General features: G+C 46.2%; 1 protein-coding gene across 1 annotated transcript in view; it reads right to left on the bottom strand.

The window, feature by feature from the left end:
• Positions 1–14,043, bottom strand: part of MED15 (mediator complex subunit 15) — a 56,028-nt gene extending 41,985 nt beyond the window's left edge. Inside the window, exon 1 of the mRNA XM_016204336.2 lies at positions 13,934–14,043. Within this exon, the coding sequence (XP_016059822.1) occupies positions 13,934–14,001 (68 nt within the window). The 5' untranslated portion in view covers positions 14,002–14,043. The remainder of the gene's footprint in view (positions 1–13,933) is intronic.
• Positions 14,044–22,024: the final 7,981 nt, after the last annotated feature.

Below are 22,024 nucleotides of genomic sequence, written 5' to 3'. Positions count from 1 at the left end.
GAGTGACTAGATCCATACTAACTGCTGAGAGCCACCCACCACCTGCCCACCTGCTTGCAGCCTCCTCCAGTGCAGCACCCAGCATGCTGGCACCCAGGCCTTCATCCTCAGCCCAGCATTTGGAAGACAGCACTCTAGAAGAAAGATTCAGAGAACCTGAAGCTACATGAGCCTCCAATGAACCTCCCAGTAGACAAGCCCAGGTGTGCAGAGTGTCCACTCATCTTCACAGTGCCCCTCTCTTGGGGTGAGCAGCCAACCAAGGGCTTCCAGACACCCAATGTGACAGATAAAGATCCCATGAGAAATGCTACTTGGAGCTATCAGAAACTCAGCATGAAGAACAAAATATCAAGAAATTATCTTTATTATCCATATAGAAAAGACATTGCATCTACTTAACAAGAACAGGATGCTATAAAATAAAAAAAAATCAGATGACTAAAACAAAGTATTCTTATAAATAAAAGCATGTTACATTGAAAAGTCAGAGATAAAATTGAGGAAATCTCCCAAAGAGCAGAGCTAAAAGACAAAGAGATGGGTAAAAAGGAGATAAAGAAACAGAACAGGCCAGAGTGGCTCAGTTGAGTGTCGTCCTGTACACTGAAAGGTTGCGAGTTCAATTCCCAATCAGAGCACATTCTCAGGCTGTGGGTTCGATCCCTGGTTGGGGCACATACAAAAGCAACCAACAGATGTTTCTCTCTCCCTCTCTCTCCCTCTCTTTCCCTCTCTCAGCATGTCCTCAGATGAGGATAAAAAAAAAAAAAAAAAGAAAATGGTACAAAGTGTCAACATTCAAACACTGGGAAGAGTGAGCATAGGGAATAGAGGGAATTAGATTCCCATGAAATGACTGGAAGGAACCTTCCCTAAAGCGTAGGGCATGAGTTTTGGGATCAAGGCAAGTTGGTGTGCTAGGCCATCACAACAACTAGAAACAAGAAAGCAGTGGGATGGGACATGCTTCTCAACCCTTGAGGAAATACTTCCAACCTAGAAGTCTATATGCATGTAAATTGACACAGCCTACAGAAACTGAACTCCCATGAGTCCTTTCTCCAGAACAAAGGAGTGAACCAAAAAGAACAAGGCACAGGATACATAAAAGTAGACCCAACACTGGAGCCATGCAGCCATGCAACTTGAGAAACAAGCACACTGAGGACTGTCCCCACCATGCCTCTAGCCACTGCCAGTGAGGGCTCCAGAAGGGAGGTCCAGGGGAAAAGCTGGAACTAACAGCCTGGCAGCACTGAGCACAGGGATAATTTTATCAAGAGGCAACTAGAAGATATGGGAAGAGTTAACCACAGGTACACAGAAAACCAGGCACATTTTAAGAAGGCAAATTTTTTCTAGGAGAAAAAAACAATCACAGTATGCCACTATGCTCAGCTGTGAATATCATTTTGTGTAAGCATAAAAAGAAGCATTCATTACCCATTTACCCAGAAGGTAAAACACTGGCAGGCCAAAGGAGAAGCAGAGATAACAGCTGTGTAATGGGAGCTATAAAGAAAGTCAATAGATAATTCATAAAACTCATAAATGGGATGACTCAAGAGAGAGAGAGCAGCATGTGCATATTACTTAAGAGTCACAGGCATATGCTAAGACTCACAGGGGAAGAGTTGGTGAGGGAACCTCCACAGTTTCTTGTCTTTCATAATTCCTTGACTTTTAAAATTTATGTTTATGTATCATTTTGTTAAAATAAAAAGTAATTAAAAATTAAATGACAAAATTCACCTAAGAAGTGCACCACAAATTCTACCATAGGGAAATACTCAATGAACACCAGCTACCCTCTGCCCTGGCCAGGTAGCTCAGTTGGTTAGAGCACTGTCCTGATATGCCAAGGTTTCAGGTTCAATCCCCAGTCAGAGCACATATAAGAAGCAACCAACGAATGCAGGAATAAATGGGACAACAAATTGATATTTCTCTCTCTCTCTCAAATCAATAAAAAAGGGGGGGAAAACAAAAAAAAGTCTCACCCTAGCCAGTCTGGCTCAGTGGTTAGAGTGTCAGCTCATGGCCTGAAGGGTCCCGGGTTTGATTCTGGCCAAGGGCACCTATCTCGGTTGCAGGCTCAGTCCCCAGGCTTGGCTGGGGTGAGTGCGGGAGGCAACCAATTGATGTCAGTGTCACATCAATGTTTCTCTCTCTCTCTCCCTTCCACTCTCTGAAAAGCAATGGAAAAAATATCCTTCGGTGAGGATTTAAAAAAAAAAAGTCTCCCTCACCTATCTAAACTTCCTTACTCTGTTAACATGGAGACAGGAAGCTTCCATTTCATCAGCAATTTTAACACCCAGGAGTGTCCTGAAAAGTCTACCACACATTCATTCTGCAGTTCTCCCAGTGGACTGCTCAGCCTGAACACAGTCAGAGATGTACTGGCAAAGCAGTCTTTCCACCATCCCCACACACCACATCTGAAAGGTGCCTCACCATACCCACAGCAGGAAAAGCCCCTTCCTTGTCATCCACCAGTGCAGGACCTTTCAGGCTAGTCGGGTGACCTTCACCAGGTCCACAGATAGCTACAGAGCAGCCTCTTGTTCCTCCGTTGGTCTCCCATTTTGCAACAGGCAGTGGTTTAGTGCTCCAGTGCCCAAGTGGTTTCATCTTGGAGGCAGGAAAAGATGAGACACAAATTGTACAGTCACCAGCAGTAACCAAGGTAAACACCTGGCCTTGACAGGGAGGGAGCCTTCTCAACCTCACAGGTAGCTGGAAACATGTTGGCCAAACTATATCCCAGACTGCAACTTCTTCCTTTTCTTTGCTAGCGTACTTCTGCATTCTGGTTCTCTGACTTTTTTTTTAATTCTCACCCAAGGATATTTTTTCCATTGCTTTTCAGAGAGAATGGAAGGGGGGAGGAGAGAGAGAGAGAGAGAAACATCAATGTGAGAGAGACACATGATTGGTTGCCTCCTGCAAGCTCCCCGAATGGGGCTGGGGATGGAGCCTGCAACCAAGGTACGTGCCCTTGGCCGGACTCATACCCAGGACCCTTCACAGTCTACAGGCCAACGCTCTAAACACTGAGAGAAACTGGTTAGGGCTGGTTCTCTGACTTTTAAAGAAACATAAAAGTGTTTTGTTTTGTTTTTATCCTCACCTAAGGATACAGATTTTTAAAAATTGATTTTATTTATTATTTACTGGAAGGGAGAGAGACAAAGAGAAACATCAATGTGAAAAACATTGATTGGTTGCCTCCAGCATGCACCCCGACCAGGGATTGAACCCACAACCTGGGTATGTGCCCTGACTAGAAATTGAACCCACCACCTTTTGGTGTAAGGGACAATGCTCCAAATGAACCACACCAGCCAGGGGTTTTTTAATTGATTTTAAAGAGAAAAGGGAAGGGGAGGGAGAGATAGAGAGAAACATCAATGCGAGAGAGAGAAACATCAATCAGTGCCTTCTGTATGCACCCCGCCTGCAGGTCAAACCTGAAACCTAGGTATGTGACAGACTTGGAATCGAACTGGCAACTTTTTTGGTGTATGGGATGATGCTCCAACCAACTGAGCCACCCAGACAGGGCAAAAGTGTTTTTTAACAAGATAAAAATATGTATTTCAGACGTAAACCATCCACCTATATGTAGGAAAGGGTTACTTTAGTCCTGCAAAAATAAACTTTTTAATCATACAAACACAAGAAACTTAAAACACTTTCTCCTCACAATTACTCCTTTTGTTTGATTAAGTGCTCCAATTTCTGCTCTCAAGCTTTCTCAATTCCCAAAAAACTGTATCAATGAAAGACTTACACCTAAAGAAGATACCACTGTTCTTAAAAGGACAAGTTGTTATTAGATTGAGCTAGTTCAGACTACGCAAGTGTCTCTGAGGTTTGGCCGCAACAGAACCAGGAGAGCTGGAGAGGCCCTTGATCCCTGTCCAGGTGCTGCCTCTGGGCTCCAGGCCTGGAACCACTCTGGCCCCCCCTGTTCCAAACCCCAAGCATGTCCCACTCACCATCAGGCCACCACATGGGATGGACACTCTCTGCCAACCCAAGAATTTATTAAAATGCTTATCTCACGTGATTTTGTGGTATTTGGGGGTAGGGGGAAGCCTTATCTTTTAGAGATCTGCACACAAGTACTGGCATTTGAGAACATACGGTGTCTGGGATGTGATTTCAAACAGTCCAGGAAGGGGTGGGGAGGGATAGGTGAAACAATGACTATATGTTGCTAACTCTGGAAGTAACTGGGAGACATTTTCCTACTATCTCTACTGCTGTGAATGTTTTGAAAAGTCCATAATGGAGCTTTTAACAAAGTAGTACATAAAATGCTCACATCAAGCATTTTGAGGGGACTGTGAAGAGGAGGCTTATCTCCAAGAGCGCTCCACAGTCACCCTGGCTGGGCAGTTCAGTCAGTTGCAGCAGCATCCTGGACACCAAAAAGTTGCGGGTTCGATTCCTGGTCAGATCACACACCTACATTGCGGGTTCAATCTCCAATCAGGGCACGTATGGGAGGTAACCAATCGATGCTTCTCTCTAACATCTCTCTCTCTCCCTCCCACTCCCTTCCTTTCTAAAATCAATTTAAAAACACACACAACATATCCTTGGGTGAGGATTAAAAAAAAAAAGTGTTCTCCAGTGAGGATATCTGGACTGTCACACAGGGAGTGACCATGCACTCCAAGTCATGGCAACCGCAGGGCTCCAGTCAGCCTGAAGGAGCTTATGCCTTTGGAGGGTGGTAACTGATAAATCAAGTCTTAAGAAATTTGTTCCCACAACCAGAGGTAGGTCTAGTTCTTAGCTATCCAGACAGAGCCTGACTATGTAGAAGAGTCTCACCAGCTAGACAGCTTGCTGTGTGTGCTTGGTCCATGCCTCACGTGAACCTGGATGTGGGCACACAGGTCCCAAGCAGAGTACACCCAGGAGATGAACACAACCTAAGCTATGAGAAAGTCATAACTCAAACTAAACTCAGAGCTTAATTACACTTAGAAATGCAAATGTATCTACATGTACTTACATATTCAAAGTACATACAAATAAAGTTATATGCATACAGAAACAGGACTGGAGGAAATAGATCAAAATGTCAGTAACAGCCATTTCTGGGCAGGGAGATTATGGAAAACACCTTCCTGTTTTGAAATCCCCTACAATGTTATCTGGAAGGGAATGAAGTACTGCACCCACGAGGCCTGGACACACTGACCAAAACAGGAGGTGGAGACAGGCCTGAGCTGCTGGGACTGGCTTCCTTGTGCCCACATCCTCTCACCCCAGTTTTGTTCCGCATCTGCTCTGCCCCCTCAGCCCTCTGCCAGAGGCAGAGCCCACCCACGTCATTCCTGCAGCTGACTGCTCTTCCAGATTTGCTCCGTGCATCTCCCACTGGCTGTCGGACTTTTCTCCTTGAAAGGGTTGACACTCCCACACACTCTGCACATCACTTTGCACTCCACCTCTCAGAATCAGGGCTCATCTTCTTTTGGGGTGCATACCTGTGTCTTTCCCCTCCCTTCTTCCTGCATGTATGTATACACAAAACACACACACACACACACACACACACACACACACACACAGTTGCCAAATTCTACAGCTTCTTTCCTTATAGTTTCATTCCCCGTAAACTATTCTTTCCATTCCTGCTGTCACTGCACCCAGTAGGTATTAAATTTGAGTGTATGTTTAAGATCAACAGGGTGCTGGTTATGAAGGCAGGTTCCCTGACAGTGCCAGGTGTTGTCAAGAATGTCTAAAGCTGAACTTCTCCAGATGGCTTGTGGGAAAGTAAATTGGTACCCCCTGAGAAAACTGGCTGACCATGCTGTAGGTGAAGGCCACACCCCTGAACCCAGCCCTAGGTGCACAGCCCAGAGACTAAGCACATGTACCCATCAGAAAACATGACCCAAAACACCCCTAGCATTGTATTTGCAGAGCCGACTTCTGGAACTAACCCCAACGTCCACCAAGCGTAGGACAGAAAAGTAATCTGGGATAGAGTCATGCAATGGAATGACACAAGAGATAAATAAGAACTGCTACCTACAAGGATAAATTTCACAGGCATGATGCTTAATGAAAGAAGCCAGATGCAAGACTGCATGGTATGTGATTCCAATGACAGGAAGTTTAAGAACAAATGTCTCCATGGTTGGGGAAGTCAGGAGTGGGGCAGAGTCTGCACTGGCTGAAGCATAGGAAGGAGACTACTGGGTGCTGGGACTGTTTAAGAGGCAGGTATTGGTGGTGGCTATGGGGACATTTACGTGTGAACATTCATTTGGAGGTGTCATGCTCAAGGTTCATGTCCATAAGTCATTCACTGTAGTAGGTTTGTTATATTTAACATAAAAGAAACACTTGTGAGATAAGCAAGAGCCCTGGCCCCAGGATCCTGCCTGTGCCCCATCCTTGGTTTTGGACTTGAATGGCCTCAAGTCTGAATTCCTATTACAGAGCACCTGGCAGGGATCTGCAGCACTTGCACAGGCAGCACTTGCACAGGTGTGAGTCCTCCCTAGCATGACTCAAAGCAGACCTATGGTGACTGAAGGGCCCAGAGTGATCCACCAGGGATTCTCAGGGTAAGTCTGGCACTTTCTATTTTGTAACAGGGACCCTATCCCACACACAGCAGCCAGATCACTTCCTCTAACATCACCACTGGTTAAGACCGAAAAATTGTTAAGAGGAGAACAGAACAGAAGGGCAATGGGAACAAGGATAAGCCATTTCTTAACCAACAAGCACTGCCTTCCCACACCCACCGGAGCCTGCACAGGAAGAAGTAGGGGGTATACTGGCAGGGAAGAGCAGGAGCCCGAGGCTGGGGGCCTTTCTGGTCCAGGACCCTTGACCTGGATGCTACTCACCTGCCTTGCTGTCCATCTCCCGGACTGGACTCAAGTGGCTCTGCTCAAAGGCTGACCAGCCGCCAGGTCACACCTCACCCATTCCCACCTGCCTCCATCCCTCTAGCAGATTCCCACGCAAAGATCCTGTGGGGCCAAAGAATCCAGAAGGAAGGAGCATGATAGCACTTGGCTACCATTCATTAAGCATGAGCAACAGAAAGACATTTGTGAGAGAATGAGTGAATCTGAGGGAAGGGTATGCCCAAGCATTCTCTACTATCCTTGCAACTGTTATGTTTGAAACATTTTTGAAATAAAAAGCTCAAAGTAAGGAGAACTGGGACTTAGAGGGGTCAAATGTCTTTTCCAAAGACTCAATACCCTAAATCCACCTCAAGATACTTAACTAATTCAATCCCAGATCTTTATTAACAGGCCCTCACCTAGACTAGGAAGAGGTTCATTATTAATGTGGAGGGAAACTCCCTAGCTGGTTTTGCTCAGTGGTTAGAGCATCAGCCCAAGGACTGAAGGGTCCCGGGTTCAATTCCAGCCAAGGGCATGTACCTCGGTTGCAGGCTCAATCCCTGGCCCCAGTTGGGGTACGTGCAGGAGGCAACCAATCAATGTGTCTCTCTCACATTGATATTTTTCTCTTTCTCTCTCTCCCACCCTTCCACTCTCTCTGAAAAGCAATGGAAAAAATATCCTTGGGTAAAGATTTAAAAAAAAATTTTTTTTTAAATAAGTGGAGGGAACCATCTCCCTCATAGGGGTTTTCAAGATGATTCTGCCTGGGCTTCCAGTGCATCTCCCTTTGTTCTCTGGAACTGAGTACTCATCTGCTTATCTGCTAAACAGAACCATCTAATAATAGTCTGGACTACCCTTTGTCTTTAAATATAGGTCTCAATTTAAAAAAAGGCTCAGAAAGAGAAGCTGTTCAGTGTTTAGGTAGCATTAATGGAGAAAACCTTGGCAGGCTGCAAGAATATAAGGACAGCAGTGCTTTCCACAACCCTACCTTCAATTACCAAATGCACCTCTTGTCTAAGCCAAAGCACTATGCTAGGAGTTAAATGAGATGTGGAGGTATACGACCAGCTCCTATACTCAAGGAATTTATAATGTTTGCAAAGCAAAATAGTAACAATAACAATGAGTGTAAAAATAGCAAAAAAGGCCCTGGAGGGTTTGCTCAGTGGTTAGAGCATAGGCCCATGGACCAAAGGGTCACAGGTTCAATTCCTGGTCAAAGGCGCGTACCTCCGTTGCAGGTTCAACCTCCGACCCCCGTTGGGGGCGTGTGTGGGAGGCAACCAGTTGATGTGTCTCTCTCACACAGATGGCTCTCTCTCTCTCTCTCTCTCTCTCTCCCTGTTCCCTCCCTTCTACTCTCTCTAAAAATCAATGGGTGAGGATTTAAAAAAAAAAAAAGCAGTGAAAAAGAGTTCATCTGCTCACTTCAGGCCAGGATGCAGCCAATGAAGGCTCTATAAACTCAAGAGGAAGTAGGAACTGCAGTGGGCTGAGCTATCATCCCGTGAGGAGGGTCATGGCCAAACCTCCAACAGGGAAGAGAAAGAATGACAGAGGTTGAGTCAGTCATGATGGTGACCAGAGGGTGAAACATGGAGCAGGGAGCATTCTGGCTGGGGCTCTCACACCAGCACAGAGGGAGTGTCAGCTGGAAGGACAGTTTCAGTTTGAAAGGAGAATGCTTCTTAGCAGGGGTGGGAAGGATAGAATCATCTTAAGATTGTGCTGGCACTCAAGGCCCAGGTGAGAGAGGACACCTGCAGGCAGAGCACATGGTGACTTTCTGCCTTATGGTAGCTGTCTGTGACCACAGTCACCTCCTCCCCACTGGCAAACAGGTCTTCCTAATCTTCAAAAGATTTCTGATTACAAAAGATGTATATTTACTGTTAACAAAAATACACACATACATATATGTACTAAAAATTACAACAAAAATTAAAATCACTCAGACAACCAGCTAAGGACAGCTATTCAAAAAAACCCAGCCTGTACCACGGTGTCCTGCTTGCTAACTTGCTCTTCTCGATAGCAATGTGTTATGGATTATCTTCCACATCATTTTTTCTTTTTTAAGTATATCTTTATTAATTTCAGAGAGAGGAAGGGAGAGGGAGAGAGAGAGATGGAAACATCAATGATGAAAGAGTTGTCACTGATCGGCTGCCTGTAGCCAGGGCATGTACCCTGACCGGGAATCGAACTGTTGATCTCCTGGATCCTAGGTCGATGCTCAACCGCTGAGCCACGCCCGGCTGGGCTCTTCCACATCATTTTTAACAGCAGCACCAAGCCTGTCATCTGCAGCTACAATAACAAATCTAACCCAGCCCCCACTGCTGGCTTGTCTCTCCCGTCTCATTCCTGACATGACGTGGAGACTAGACTCATCACCACCAAACTTTGAACACTCTCCTGCTTATAACCTTAGAAGAAATGCCTAAGGAAAGGAACATTTTAAGGTTACTAGGATCAACAGATTGCTAAACAGCCTTCCAGAAAAATGACCTAATTTAGTGTCCCAGCAGCAGCTTGTGAGGATGCCTGCGTCTTCATTTGTGTGGTGTTACGACTTTCTCCAGTTCCAAGGTGAATGCCCTTCAGGTTAACTTCCAGCTGCTGTTTCCCCTCTACACCCCCCAAAACATGCAACCTCTCTTTCAAAGATTAAAAAGCAGTTTGCCTCTCCTGTCCTGCTACAGTTCAGCAAGCATTCATTTATAACATGCAGAGTATAACTTTTATAAGCAGCAGTGGCCTCTCTTCTATGCCTGTTTCATCTTAAAAATGAGAGTAGTAAGTACATCTACTAGAAAGGCAAGCATGAAGAATCAACGAGCTAACATGTCAATTCCTGCAACAGGGGTTGGCACAGCACGCCCATTACATGTCAAATGCTGTTGTTGCTACTACTGAGAAAGCCCCAGACTCCTGAGCAGCTAGATGACTGAGGACTTTTGTCCCCTCAGGTCACTCACTCCTAGTCTTGAGGCAGTAGAGAGCCAAGGGTCAGGACTCTGAAATCAATGTTTCAACAATCACTTCCTGGTTGCCAAGAGAGGCACTGAAGTTTGAAGGTAATCACATAGGGCCTGTGGCCTCAGGGAATGGACATTCTAGCAGCGGATTATACACAGAAACCAGCCGTGATTTAGACAACAACCAGGCTATGAAGAAAGCAGCAGGGCTCAGCAGCTTCCCTGCTGGAAAATGAGGGCCAGAACTGCACCAGGAGAGCATAGGGCTGTTGGGAGGCCTGAGTGGGATAAGCCACAGAAAAGGCTCAGCCAAGGCCCTGGCTTCTGCCTGTGGCATGGATCACAACTCACAGGCAGGATCTGGATATGCAAGTTTCAGGGCACTCTCCATCCTTCTGAAGGCCTCTCCAGACCTTTAGAAGTTGCTGTTCAGTTTATTCTTTGTTTCTTCCGGGGTTTTTTTGTTGTTTTTGCTTTGTTTTGTTTCTAGCTATACAGTACTTGACTTTATCCTGACAGTCTAGGCTAAAATTTTCACATCTCCTAAGTCCCCAACCTGGAGATGACATCTCCTTTGGGGGCTTCGCCATAAGAGGTGGCTCACCTGTCTGCCCTCCACTCCATGCTCCCTGAGCCCCTCCTAGCACTTGACTAGAACCCTTACATGGGGGCTGCCCTCCCCTCAGGGTCTCTTCCCCTCTACAATCTGCTCAGCCCAACAGACACTTATTTATTCCACGCCTATATGTGCAATCTGCTATACTGAGGAGTGAGAGGCAGGAAAGTTTGAAGAATAAGATAGCAGAAACATTTTAAAGAATTGGGAAGAAATGATTGATGAAGTCCTTTCATTTATTAACTGCTTACCTACTCTATATCAGGCACATGCTGGTCACTACTCATACAAGCTTGTTCTCTGGGAGCCTACAGAAAAGACACACGCTCAACACTAACCCCCAAATCCCACAAACCCCTGGCAGGGTAACTCAGTTGCTTAGAGGGTCATCCGGAGACACCAAGGTTGCGGGTTCAATCCCCAGTCAGGACACATACAAGAATCAACCAATGAATGAATAAATAAGTGGAATAATAAATCAATGTTTCTCTCTCTTCTCCTCTCTCTTTCCCTTTCTATTGAAAAAAGAAAAGTTTTTGCCAGCCAGGCATGCCTCAGCAGTTGTGCATTGACCTAGGATCCAGGAGATTGCAGTTCAATTCTTGGTCAGGGCACATGCCCAGGTTTTGGGCTTGATCCCCCAACGGAGGCATGCAGGAGGCAGCCGATCAATGACGACTCTCTTATCGTTGATGTTTCTATCTCTCTCTCTATCTTCCTCTCTCTGAAATCAATAAACATATATTTAAAAAAGAAAAAAGAAAATGAATGAATGGGAAACAATAAGTCATGCTAGGAAGATAGCCTTTGAAACTGCTTATGCCAGCAGTGGTAGGCAGAAGGACTTCCCAAAGATGTCCATACCCTAATCCTAGGAACCTGTGAATATGCTACATTACATGGCAGAAGGGACTTTTCCAGATGTAATTAAGGTTACAAGACTTCAAAATAGGGACATCATCCTGTACTATCCCAGTGGGCCCAATCTACTTGACTATTTAATAGAGAATTTTCTCTGGCTGAAGTCAGAGAGATGTGGCAAAAGAGTCGGCCCTTGCCGGAGGGGCCACATAAAAGTATGAGGAATGCAAGCAGCCTCTAGGAACAAAGACTGACCTCTGGCTAACAAACAGTAAGGAATGAGGACACCTCAGTCCTACAACTGCATGGAACTGAACTTGGTCAACAACTCAAATGAGCTTAAAAGCAAACTCTACCCCAGAGCCTCCAGGAAGAAATGCACCCCTGCCAATATCATGATTTCAGCCCTGTAAGCCCCTAAGCTGAAGACTCAGCTGAGCCTACCTAGAACTCTGATCTACAGAAACTGTAAAGTAATAAATTTGCTGTTTTAAGACACTGTATTTGTGGTAATTTTTTACGGCAGCAATAGAAAACAAATAAACAAGCAGCAATCTGGCAAAAAAAGAAAGAAAAAGAGCCTAGTTTCCTTGGAAGCAAAAGGAAGCTGAATTATGAGGTATCTAGTCAGTCCCTGACACCCAGAAACTCTTCAATTGCCCTCCCAGCCCTCTGACACTCCCCCACATTCCCCATTTTGTTTGGTTGCAACTCATTCTTCCTGTTCTTAAATTCTAGGCTCCTCAAAAAGGAATCTTTCCCTGTGGGTTGGGGGGGACACGGGGGTTTCTTGCTAGAGCCATGGAATGGGCCATCCCTCAAGATTTCATCCACAGACAACTCCAGTGCATCAAAAAAACAATGTCCACTGATTCTGCAGTCTGCAGATTTGTCCCCAGACTATTCCACAGCAATGCCCAGAGCCGCTACCTCTACAATGCCCACTCCTCCCAATGTACTAAAAGGTTTCCCAGCATTCCACCCCACACTTCCTTCCTTCCACACAGCTGCACCCCACCCCCTCCATGCAGTTAGTCATCAAGGACAACTGTCAATGGTCGCTCTTCCCTTTCTTTGGAATCATCTTCCTCTTTCAGTTTCTACGTGTATAATGCAGGCCTTTATAATCCCTTGCTTGACTAGGTCATTCCACAACCACTTTATGGAGCAATGTGACACACTGTGATCAAACAGTGGAAATACAGGGATGAAAAATGGCAGGTCCCCAAACCCCAAGAGCTCAAAAACTCTCATAATGGCCTAACCAACCTCTCCCCTGTTCTTGATCCATCTCCTGGGACTCAGGGGATCTTCCCAACTCTGGCATTTTACTACTTCAAAGCAGGCCACATGCCAATACAGGCTCAATTCCTTAGCACAGCACTAACATGTCGGCACCTGTTCACCCTCATTCCATTATCATCTCCTGAACCTCCTAAATCCTCAAATCCCAGAACTCTCAGCCTACAGCAATATCCTCCATGCAGTCAGTGCTCACACTTCCTCACTCCTTAGCCTGGAATGATGGCCCATCACACTCCTACTTGTCTTTTTAGGACTCAGTTTATTCACCTACTTCACAGCACTGTTCCCGGCCTGCTCAGCAAGCTGTCAATGTTTCCTTTAGGAGAAAGACAGCACTCTAACTGTTCGTTTACCATAGTACAGTACGTTCCCTGAAGGCAGGGGCTGTCTCAGGCAAGTCTGTGGTTGGCACAACATGCCAGTAAGCTCAGTAAAAGACTGCTAAATGAAACAAGCAGTGGGTGGTGAGGAGCTGGAGTTCCGCTAGGGTGAAGCCTAGGGCGCACTGGCAGCCCCTGCATTGAGTGGTTCAACAGAGACTGAGAAGGCACTAACCCCAGCTCCTCACTCCCTCCTCCCAATCGACGCTGGCTTCCTGACAGCTTGCTTCTTCCTGTCACCGTTCGGAAAGATCCACTCTAGGGGGCGGGGGTAAGGGCCCAGACCGGGGAGGGGGGGCGAGGGACGAGATGGGAAGGAGGCGCGGCACCAGCGACACCGGTAGATCCTCAGTTCCCACCGCCCATAGCACAAGGAGCTAGCCTCCCAACCTCATCTTCCATCTCCCCCCGTCCAATCTTTCTCTCACTCTGATACGCTTTTCTGGAAGAGGAATCACAAAGCACCCAGACCTGCTAAAGCCAGTATGGGCTGCCCCATTTCTTTTTCTTCAGTGTGTCTTTCTCATTCAGTGTGATTCAAAGCAGGGGTAAGTCTGCACCCAAAGCACACAAATGACGAACAAGAAAGCTCAGGACGATGACTCATAAGCCTAGGCTCGGTGGTTTTCATAGTTCGGCCCCAGGAAAGCTAACAAGCAGTCCGTGCCGGCAGAGAACACAGAGGACCGCCGGAGGAGGACCGCACCCTGGGACACACACGGGTCCCAGACGCTTTCGGCCTCCCAGCGCACTCAAGCCCCCGCGGGTCCCGGGGCCCTAAGTCTCCCGCCGGTCCAGCCCGGGCCTCGCCCGCCGCGCGAGGGGGGGCTGAGGAGCGCAGGTCCCGCGATCCCGCCTGCCGCCCCGGCCTCTACTCACATTTGACTGACCAACTTCTGCCGGAAGGCGGCGCTCCGCCAGTCCGTCTCCTGCCCCGAAACGTCCATGCCGGTCCTCCCGCTTCCACCTCCCGTGTCCCACTGGCAGCCGCCGCCACCGCCGCCGCCACAACCGCAGCACCAGGCCCAAACCCGGAAGCCGTTCACGGCGCCTCCGCCGCGCCGGAAGCGGAGCGGGAATTGTGGGAAATGGAGTTGCCCTTGAGGGTCTGTGGGAAACGGAGTTCCGGCTGTGCGCGGACGTGCTCGGCGCCCCCAGGGTCCCTCAAACCCCGCGCACCTCTCCCAGCGCCACTGTCGCGCGGGGCGGGGACGCCACGAGCTGAAGAGAGCGGATGCGGGAGTGTCGTTCCGCGTGGCCCTACTATGTGCTGCCCTCGCCAAGTCCAGGAGATCCGCACTATTAGCGGTGCCAGGCCAAGCTGCCAGCTATCTCCCGCGGATGCTAAGGAGAGATTGATTATCAAGTATTTACCGGTACCTACTGTGTGCCAGGTACTCTGCCCACATAAGTTGGGCCCACCTTTCCTGCGACAGCCTTCCAGCGCCGCATAAAAGTGACCAGATATACTTTATTCGTTGCTCTTCCCTCGGTTAAACTTTTGGATTCTTGTATCCCACCAATGGCTGTATTTTGTAGGAGTTGGGATGTGAGAAACCTAACCCACATTTATTAATTTTTAGACACGGGCTTACTTGTTTGGCCCAGCAACCATGTCCTTCCTGTTCTTGGAGAACACAGCCCAGATCCTCGCTGGGGGCCAGATGTATACAGACTTGCTGGGTGGAGGCATGCCTGATGGAGGCCGGATGGAGGGGGATGGTGGAGCCTTTTGGGAAGATAAAAGCTCTGCCAGATTAAACCTATGGGGCCTTTGTCTATGCTCCTGGCACGGACGTGCTAGGCGCCCCTAGGAAATGAAGGCAGGTTACAAAAGCCCTAAGCCCAGATGGTCCACAAGTACCAAGTGGACAATCACCATTATGGGCCTCAAAGAGTGTGAACTAGCACCTACTGATGCCTAATAAGTGCCAGGCCCAGACTGGGCTGTGTACACCCATTGTCCCTGTGCCCCAGACAAGAGCTTGGGGTGAGGAGTGGCTATTGGGAGAAGAGGGAGTGAGCAGCTTTTCCAAAAGGGCCCCTCTTGCCTACAAGGTTTCAGGTCTTGTGTTGATAGGAGAATCGTTCACATCTTCAAATGTTTTTACTGTCATTCTCCAGAAAATATATTTTTTTAAACTGTATCTTGGGTGACCAACTTGTCCTGGTTTGCCCAGGACTCTCCCAGTTTTAGCTCTGAAAATCCTGCATCCTTGCAACAAACTCAGTCTCAGGCAAACCTGAATGGTTCATCACCCTGTCTGTATCCCTCTAGCACATTTAAAAAAATTGAAATAGCCCTAGCCAGTGTGGCTCAGTTGCTTAGAGTGTCATCCTGTGCACAGGAGAGTCGCAGCTGCAATTCCCCGTCAGCGCACATACCCAGGTTGTGGATTCAGTCCCCTCATCATGGTGCAGAGGAGGCAACTGGTCAATGGTTCTCTTCCTCTACCTTCCTGTCTCTCTAGAATCAATGGAAAAACATATCCTCTAGTGAGGATTTAAAAAACAAACAAACCAAAAACCTTTCAAATAAGTAAATAAAAATGGAAATATAACTGACATACCATATAATTCACCCTTTTAAAGTGTACAATTCAGTGAAATTTTTGTACATTCACATATTCATAATATTGTGCCACTGTCACCACTCTTGCACATTTTATTTATTTTGTTTTTTAAACATATCTTTATTGATTTCAGAGAGAGGAAAGGAGGGGAAGAGAGAGAGATAGAAACATCAATGATGACAGAGTCATTGATCGGCTGCCTAGCCCACAACCTGGGCATGTGCCCTGACCGGAAATCGAACCCCGATCTCCTGGATCCTAGGTTGACGCTCAACCGCTGAGCCACGCCCGGCCGGGCATCTTGCACATTTTAAATTTGACATCTAAGTATTTCTCTGTGAATCATTGGAAAAGTATAACCATAGTGTATCCTATATTGTATATAGATTTCAGATGCACTTTGTTATTTATATCCTTGACCCTGCTGATTCCACTCATCAGTTTATGGAAAGCATTCACCTCATATAATCTCATTGGCAAAGCCGGTTCTCACTCTCAAACTCTCTGGCAAATTAAACTCCCTAGGGCTTTTGGGCAAAAAAAGGTGGACATCACACACAAACCAAGTGAGCATGTTAATAAGGTCCCCAGGACAACTCTACCCATTCTGCATTCTGGTTCTAGGAAGGCTGATAGAGCAACACACACATAGATTTCCAGACAGATAGAGGCCCAGAGCCTTGTCAAGAGTTTGTCATCAGGATAAAAAGAAGTGCTACCGCCCGGCCGGGCTTGGCTCAGCGGTTGAGCGTCGACCTGGGATCCAGGCGATCGGGGTTCGATTCCCGGTCAGGGCACATGCCCGGGTTGCGGGCTCGATCAATGACTCTCTCATCATTGATGTTTCTCTCTCTTTCCCTCTCTCTGAAATCAATAAAGATATATTAAAAAAAAAAAAAGCGCTACCCTCTTTGGTGTTTGCTCCAAAGTTCTATTCTATTTGGGGCCCAGAGGTGGTGATGCCCTGGGCAGTGGTCCTTGGTTAGAGTGGCCGGAGGAGGAGAGGTAGAGGCAGCCACAGACCTCCTGGCCTCCTGCCACAGGAAGGAACCTGTACTCTCTTGACATCTGCAGCCCCTTGGGTTATCCCTAGTCCTAAAGCCGGTGGGTGGTTTAGACCCTGAGAAGGAATGATGGAGGCAACTGAAGCTGTGCAGAAGCCTGACCTGTATCCCACACCATTTGAGGTTAAGTTTCCACCTTGCTAGTTTTTGCAAGCTACTGTGTCATGGCTGGATCTTTTCACTGGCCACACATTTTGTGGATACCATCCTGGGCCTTGCAGGAGGTGGGAGCTGGAAGTATCCCAGGCAGATGAAATATCCCTCTAGAGCAGGGGTGGAGAACCTTTCTTCCAAGTGCCATTTGGATATTTATAACATCATTTGTGGGCCATACAAAATTATCAACTTAAAAATTAGCTATGGCCCAGCTGGTGTGGCACAGCGGTTGAGCATCAACCTATATGATCCAAAAGATTGAGCTTTGATTCCCGGTCAGAGCACATGCATGGGTTGTGGGCTTGATCCCCAATAGGGGGCATGCAGGAGGCAGCTGATCAATGACTTGTCATTGATGTATCTCTCTCTCTCTCTCCCTCTCCCTTCTCTCTGAAATCAAGAAAGACACATTTTTTAAAAAAAAATTATTGTTGATCTTGTGTGTGAAAATGGAATTGTGTGGGAGGAAGGGATCAAAAGCAGGATGTTTATATAGGGTGGGGCAAAAGTAGGTTTACAGTTGCGAGTACAGGGAACTCAGAGTTCATTCTTGTATTATTATTTTACATACAAACAACTGTTAACGACTTTTGCCCCACCCTGTATTTCTAAGGCTTTGGGAGTGCGTCTTTCAATATTGGAGCCTGATCATTTTGGGGCAGATCTTCTGATAGACTACTTCAGGAGTGATGGACACCTCTAGCTGAGGGGTTGGAAGCAGCCCTAAAGAGTAAACAGGCCTTGAAGGTGCTCAATTGACGTCTCTGTTGTTCTGAAATGGGACTATTACCTCTGATGGTACTAGTTGAGTAGCCTATTGTTCAGATAAATAGATTCTCAGGAAGTTCTGAAACAAGACAGTTATTTGCAACTTTACCCTCCCAAATTAAGTCCTGTTGGAACGGCATGGCATCATAAGAAGTCATCTTGATGCAGACAGTGAGCTGAAGGCTGTGGATGGCTTCAGTCCTCAAAGCTCCGGTTGTTTCCTGCATAAATACTATGTTTCTTTTCACAATTTGTCCTTGTCATTTTTGTTGTGAATCCTCACCCAAGGACATTTTTTCCCCTTGATTTTCAAAGAGAGTGGAAGGAAGGGAGGGAGAGTGAAAGAGAGAAAGAGAGAAACATTGATGTGAGAGAGACACATTGATTGGTTGCCTCCCGAATGTGCTTGACCAGGGCTGTGGATCAAACCTGCAACCCAGGTGCATGCCCTTGACCGGGAATTGAACCCACAATCCTTTTGTGCACTGGCCAATGCTCTAACTACTGAGCTACCCTAGCCAGGGCTGTCCTTGGTCACTTAATAAAAATTATTGCTACATCACAGCCCCTAGATCACCCGCTACAGGTCCTTCCACAGGACCAATGCACCATAGTTTATTTATGGACATTCACTTTTTCACAGTTGAAAATATGCTGCAATAAATATCCTCTGCTGTGCTGCCTCAATTCCATCTGGGGGTATTTCTTCAATATAGATACCCAGAATGGAATTGTTGGTTTGAGAGCCACTTTCCATTTTATTTAAATGGTAATAGCTACTGCCAATTGTTGTAGGTATTGTTATGACATAGTAAAAGCTAAGAAAATCCCAGGACAAGTGGAATAGGGAAACAGACAGATTGTTAGACAGCAGTTTGCAGCTACCTAGTAAATCCTATCTTCCCTAAACCAAGGACACTTAAAGGTAAATGGTTTTCATTACTTCTCCATGTCAGAGGGTAGATAGTTTAAATCACCTTATTAATGGAGACAGATAACAAAAATCCAATTGGTGCCATTTGCCAACCACACCCAAGGACAGACAAATTAAGAATAAACCTCATTTTGGTATATCAGCATAAAGCTGATGAATATTCTATTGAGACACTATCCTGAGACCTCCCCTAAGATTTACCTCTGGACGGAAAGAGAGAAGTACACTCAGGATAAAGGACCCAGCATGAGCATAAGCCAGTGCCATCTCCTTCCTTCCCCCTTCTCTTCTCTGAGGGGACCCCACAAGACTTGCAACCAGAGGGTCAACGGGCAGCAGCAGGCTTACCCCCTGAACCTGTCTCCAAGGCCCCCTTTTCTCTCTGTGACTTCTAGGTGAGCCAAAGCAGCCCCACTTAGGCTCTCCTGTTACTTCTCCTATGCACCTTCCTTGTTTCATTGTCCTAAGTACAGTGGTACCTCGGTTTTCAAACATCTCAGTTGGTGAACATTTTGGTTTACCAATGCTGTAAACCTGGAAGGCAATGCTTCAGTTTTCGAACACACTTCAGAAGTCGAACATGCCACATGGCTTCCACTGACTGCAAGATCCTGAAGCCTAGCTGTCGCTGTTGATCCCTCGGTTTTCCAACGTTTCAGAATTCGAACGGTCTTTGGAACCGATTCCATTAGAAAACCGAAGTACCACTGTATATTTTTGCTGCGACCAATAAATTCTTGCTTTCTTTTCTACACTTTGTCTCTTTTTTAAAAAAATTTATCTTTATTGATTTCAGAGAGAGGAAGAGAGAAAGTTGAAACATCAGTGATGAGAGTCATTAATTGGCTGCCTCGTGCACACCCCCAACTGGGGATTGAGTCCACAACCCAGGCATGTGCCCTGACTGGGAAGCGAACCGCGATCTCCTGGATCATGGGTCGATGCTCAACTGCTGAGCCACACCTGGCCAGGCTGTACACTCTGTCTCTTGATTGAAATCTTTCCCTCAAGAAGACAAGAACCTAGGTCTTCTCATTGTCTCCCTGGTAACACAAACAGATGTTAGACTTCAGAAGACTATAGTCCTCTGAAGGCCTGAGTGGGATTGGAGTATCTGCTTCCAAGGCAGCTCCCTCAAGGTTGACAAGTTGGTGCTGGTTTTGACACAGATCTCGGTTCCATGGAGTCCTCTCTTCATGGTTGCTTTAGTGTCTTCATGACACGGTGGCTCACTTCCTGCAGACTGAGCAAGACAGAAGCTCCAATGCTTTTTATGATCTGGCCTTGAAAGATCACATGCTTTTGCCCTGGCCAGTGTGGCTCAGTTGGTTGGGCATTGTCCCATTCACTGAAGGGTCACCAGTTCAATTCCCAGTCAGGGCACATGCTCAGGTTGCAGGTTCTTCCCTGGTCGAGGGGTGTGTGTGAGGCAGCCGATCCATGATGTTTCTCTCTCTCATCAGTGTTTCTCCCTCTTCCTTTCTCTCTCTAAAAATCAATAAAAACATATTTTAAAAAAGAAAAATCACATGCTTTTACTTCTGCCTCATTCTATTCCTTCGAAGGCAGTCACCAAGTCCAGCCCACATTCAAGGGGAGGAAGATGGGCTTTTACCTTTTGAAGGTAGGAGAGTCAAAGAAATTGCAGACATATTTTGAAAGTACTATGTGCTCCAAGTTGGCTGTTCCGTTTTATATTCCCATCAGCAATGTACATACATTCCCGCCCTCCCCACCCAACACTTGGTCTCATCCTACTTTATATTTTGTCACGCTGATGTTGGCAGACTCTCTTCTTTACCAAACTTCAGTCAGTCTTCTCTGAGCCCTCTTCTTTTTTTAAATTTTTTATTGATTTGAGAGATCAATTTGTTGTTCCACTTATTTATGCATTCATTGGTTGATTCTTGTATGTGTCCTGACTGGGGATTAAACCAGAAATCTTGGCATATTGGGACCATGCTCTAACCAACTAAGCTACCCGGCCATGGTTGAGTCCTCCTCTTGACTAGGCCTCAGCCTTGGTCCCTGTCTGGTCTCTGACCTGCCTAGGCCAGTCTTAGCAAATAATTCTGCTAAGTCAATTTAGGAAGAATCCTCTACCTTTGATGTCTCATCTTAGTAATTTTACATCCACTGACTCCTTCACTCTGCTCCTTGGTTGTAAATCCCCAACTGTCTTGGTTATATTCAGAGTTGAACTCAGTCTCTCTCCCCTATTGACATACCCCTATTGCAATAGTCTTTCTGAACAGTCTTCCTTACTGTTTTAACAAGTGTCAAAATAATTTTTTTCAAACGATATGTGAAAATGTGGTATATCATTTGCATTTCCAGATTATTAACGAGATTGAATTCAACTTCTTTTGTTTTCAGCCACTGGGACTTCCTCTTCTGGGAGTTTCTAGTAAGTATCCTTTACCATTTTTCTGGCTGGTTGATTTTGTAATTATTGGTGCTTAGAAATTCCTTATATATTCTGGATAACAATCTTTTGTCTCTTTCACATGTTGCAAATATATTCACTGATATATTTTGTTATTTGCATTTCTTTTACTTTCACTGATATTGATGATTCTCTCAGATATTTGTTCTCATTTGAGTATTATCTATTCCTGTCTATTTCCATGTTATTATTGGGCTCTTAATATCTTTTCTTATTGTTTTGTATGAATTTTTTGTATACTAAGACTACTTACCATTTGTTGTCAATTTTGTTGCAAAATTGTTTTGCAACAGTTGTTTCTTGTTTGTTTGGGATGGCTATGATCAAATTGTTTTGCAGACAAGTGTGTTTATCTTTTCCTTTGAGATATCTGCCATTGGGTTGAGGCCTTGAAAGTCTACCACTATACCTTTAGCCTGTCTCAGTGCTTTTTATTTCTATTCCAATTCCCTTGACCTGTTTTTACTTAGTACCTTATTGAGTGCCAGGCCTGTTCTAGGTGTTGGGAATATAGCTATGAAGAAGCAGATGAAGTTTGTGCCCTTGGGGAATGGGAACACACCCATGGGAGGACTCCAGATTATCCTGTACATGGCAGCTTCTGAGGCTTCAGCCTAACTTGCTACTCCCCTCCTCTGAAACATTCCAGTGGAGGTATATTTTGAGATGATGCTCCCTCTAGTTCAGAGAAGACCAGGGAATGTCCTCTCCCCTCAGTCCTGGCCAGGCCAGCACCCCACTTTCTTCTGGCCTCCTCCCCTTCCCTCATCATTGCTCTTTCCACCCACTAGCTCCTCCCTCCTAACCTGAAGGTGCTCTCTCCTCAAACTGTAGTCCCATCTGTCCACATCTCAGAGGCCAGACCTATCCCTGCAGTCTTTCTCTCCTCACCTCCTTTTACACCAGGCACAGTAGGCTGGTTTCCACCACTCCAAGGAAAGGGCTCCTGTGAACACATCAAAAGCCTCCCTGTTGCAGATCTAGGGACTTTGCCTCCTCTACCCTCTCGGGCAACCCTCACACCACACC

Source organism: Miniopterus natalensis, chromosome 20 (genome assembly GCF_054644295.1).
Source record: "Miniopterus natalensis isolate mMinNat1 chromosome 20, mMinNat1.hap1, whole genome shotgun sequence".
Taxonomy (NCBI): Eukaryota; Metazoa; Chordata; class Mammalia; order Chiroptera; family Miniopteridae; genus Miniopterus; species Miniopterus natalensis.
Note: the sequence above shows the minus strand (reverse complement) of the source record. Positions and strands in the feature narration are given on the sequence as shown.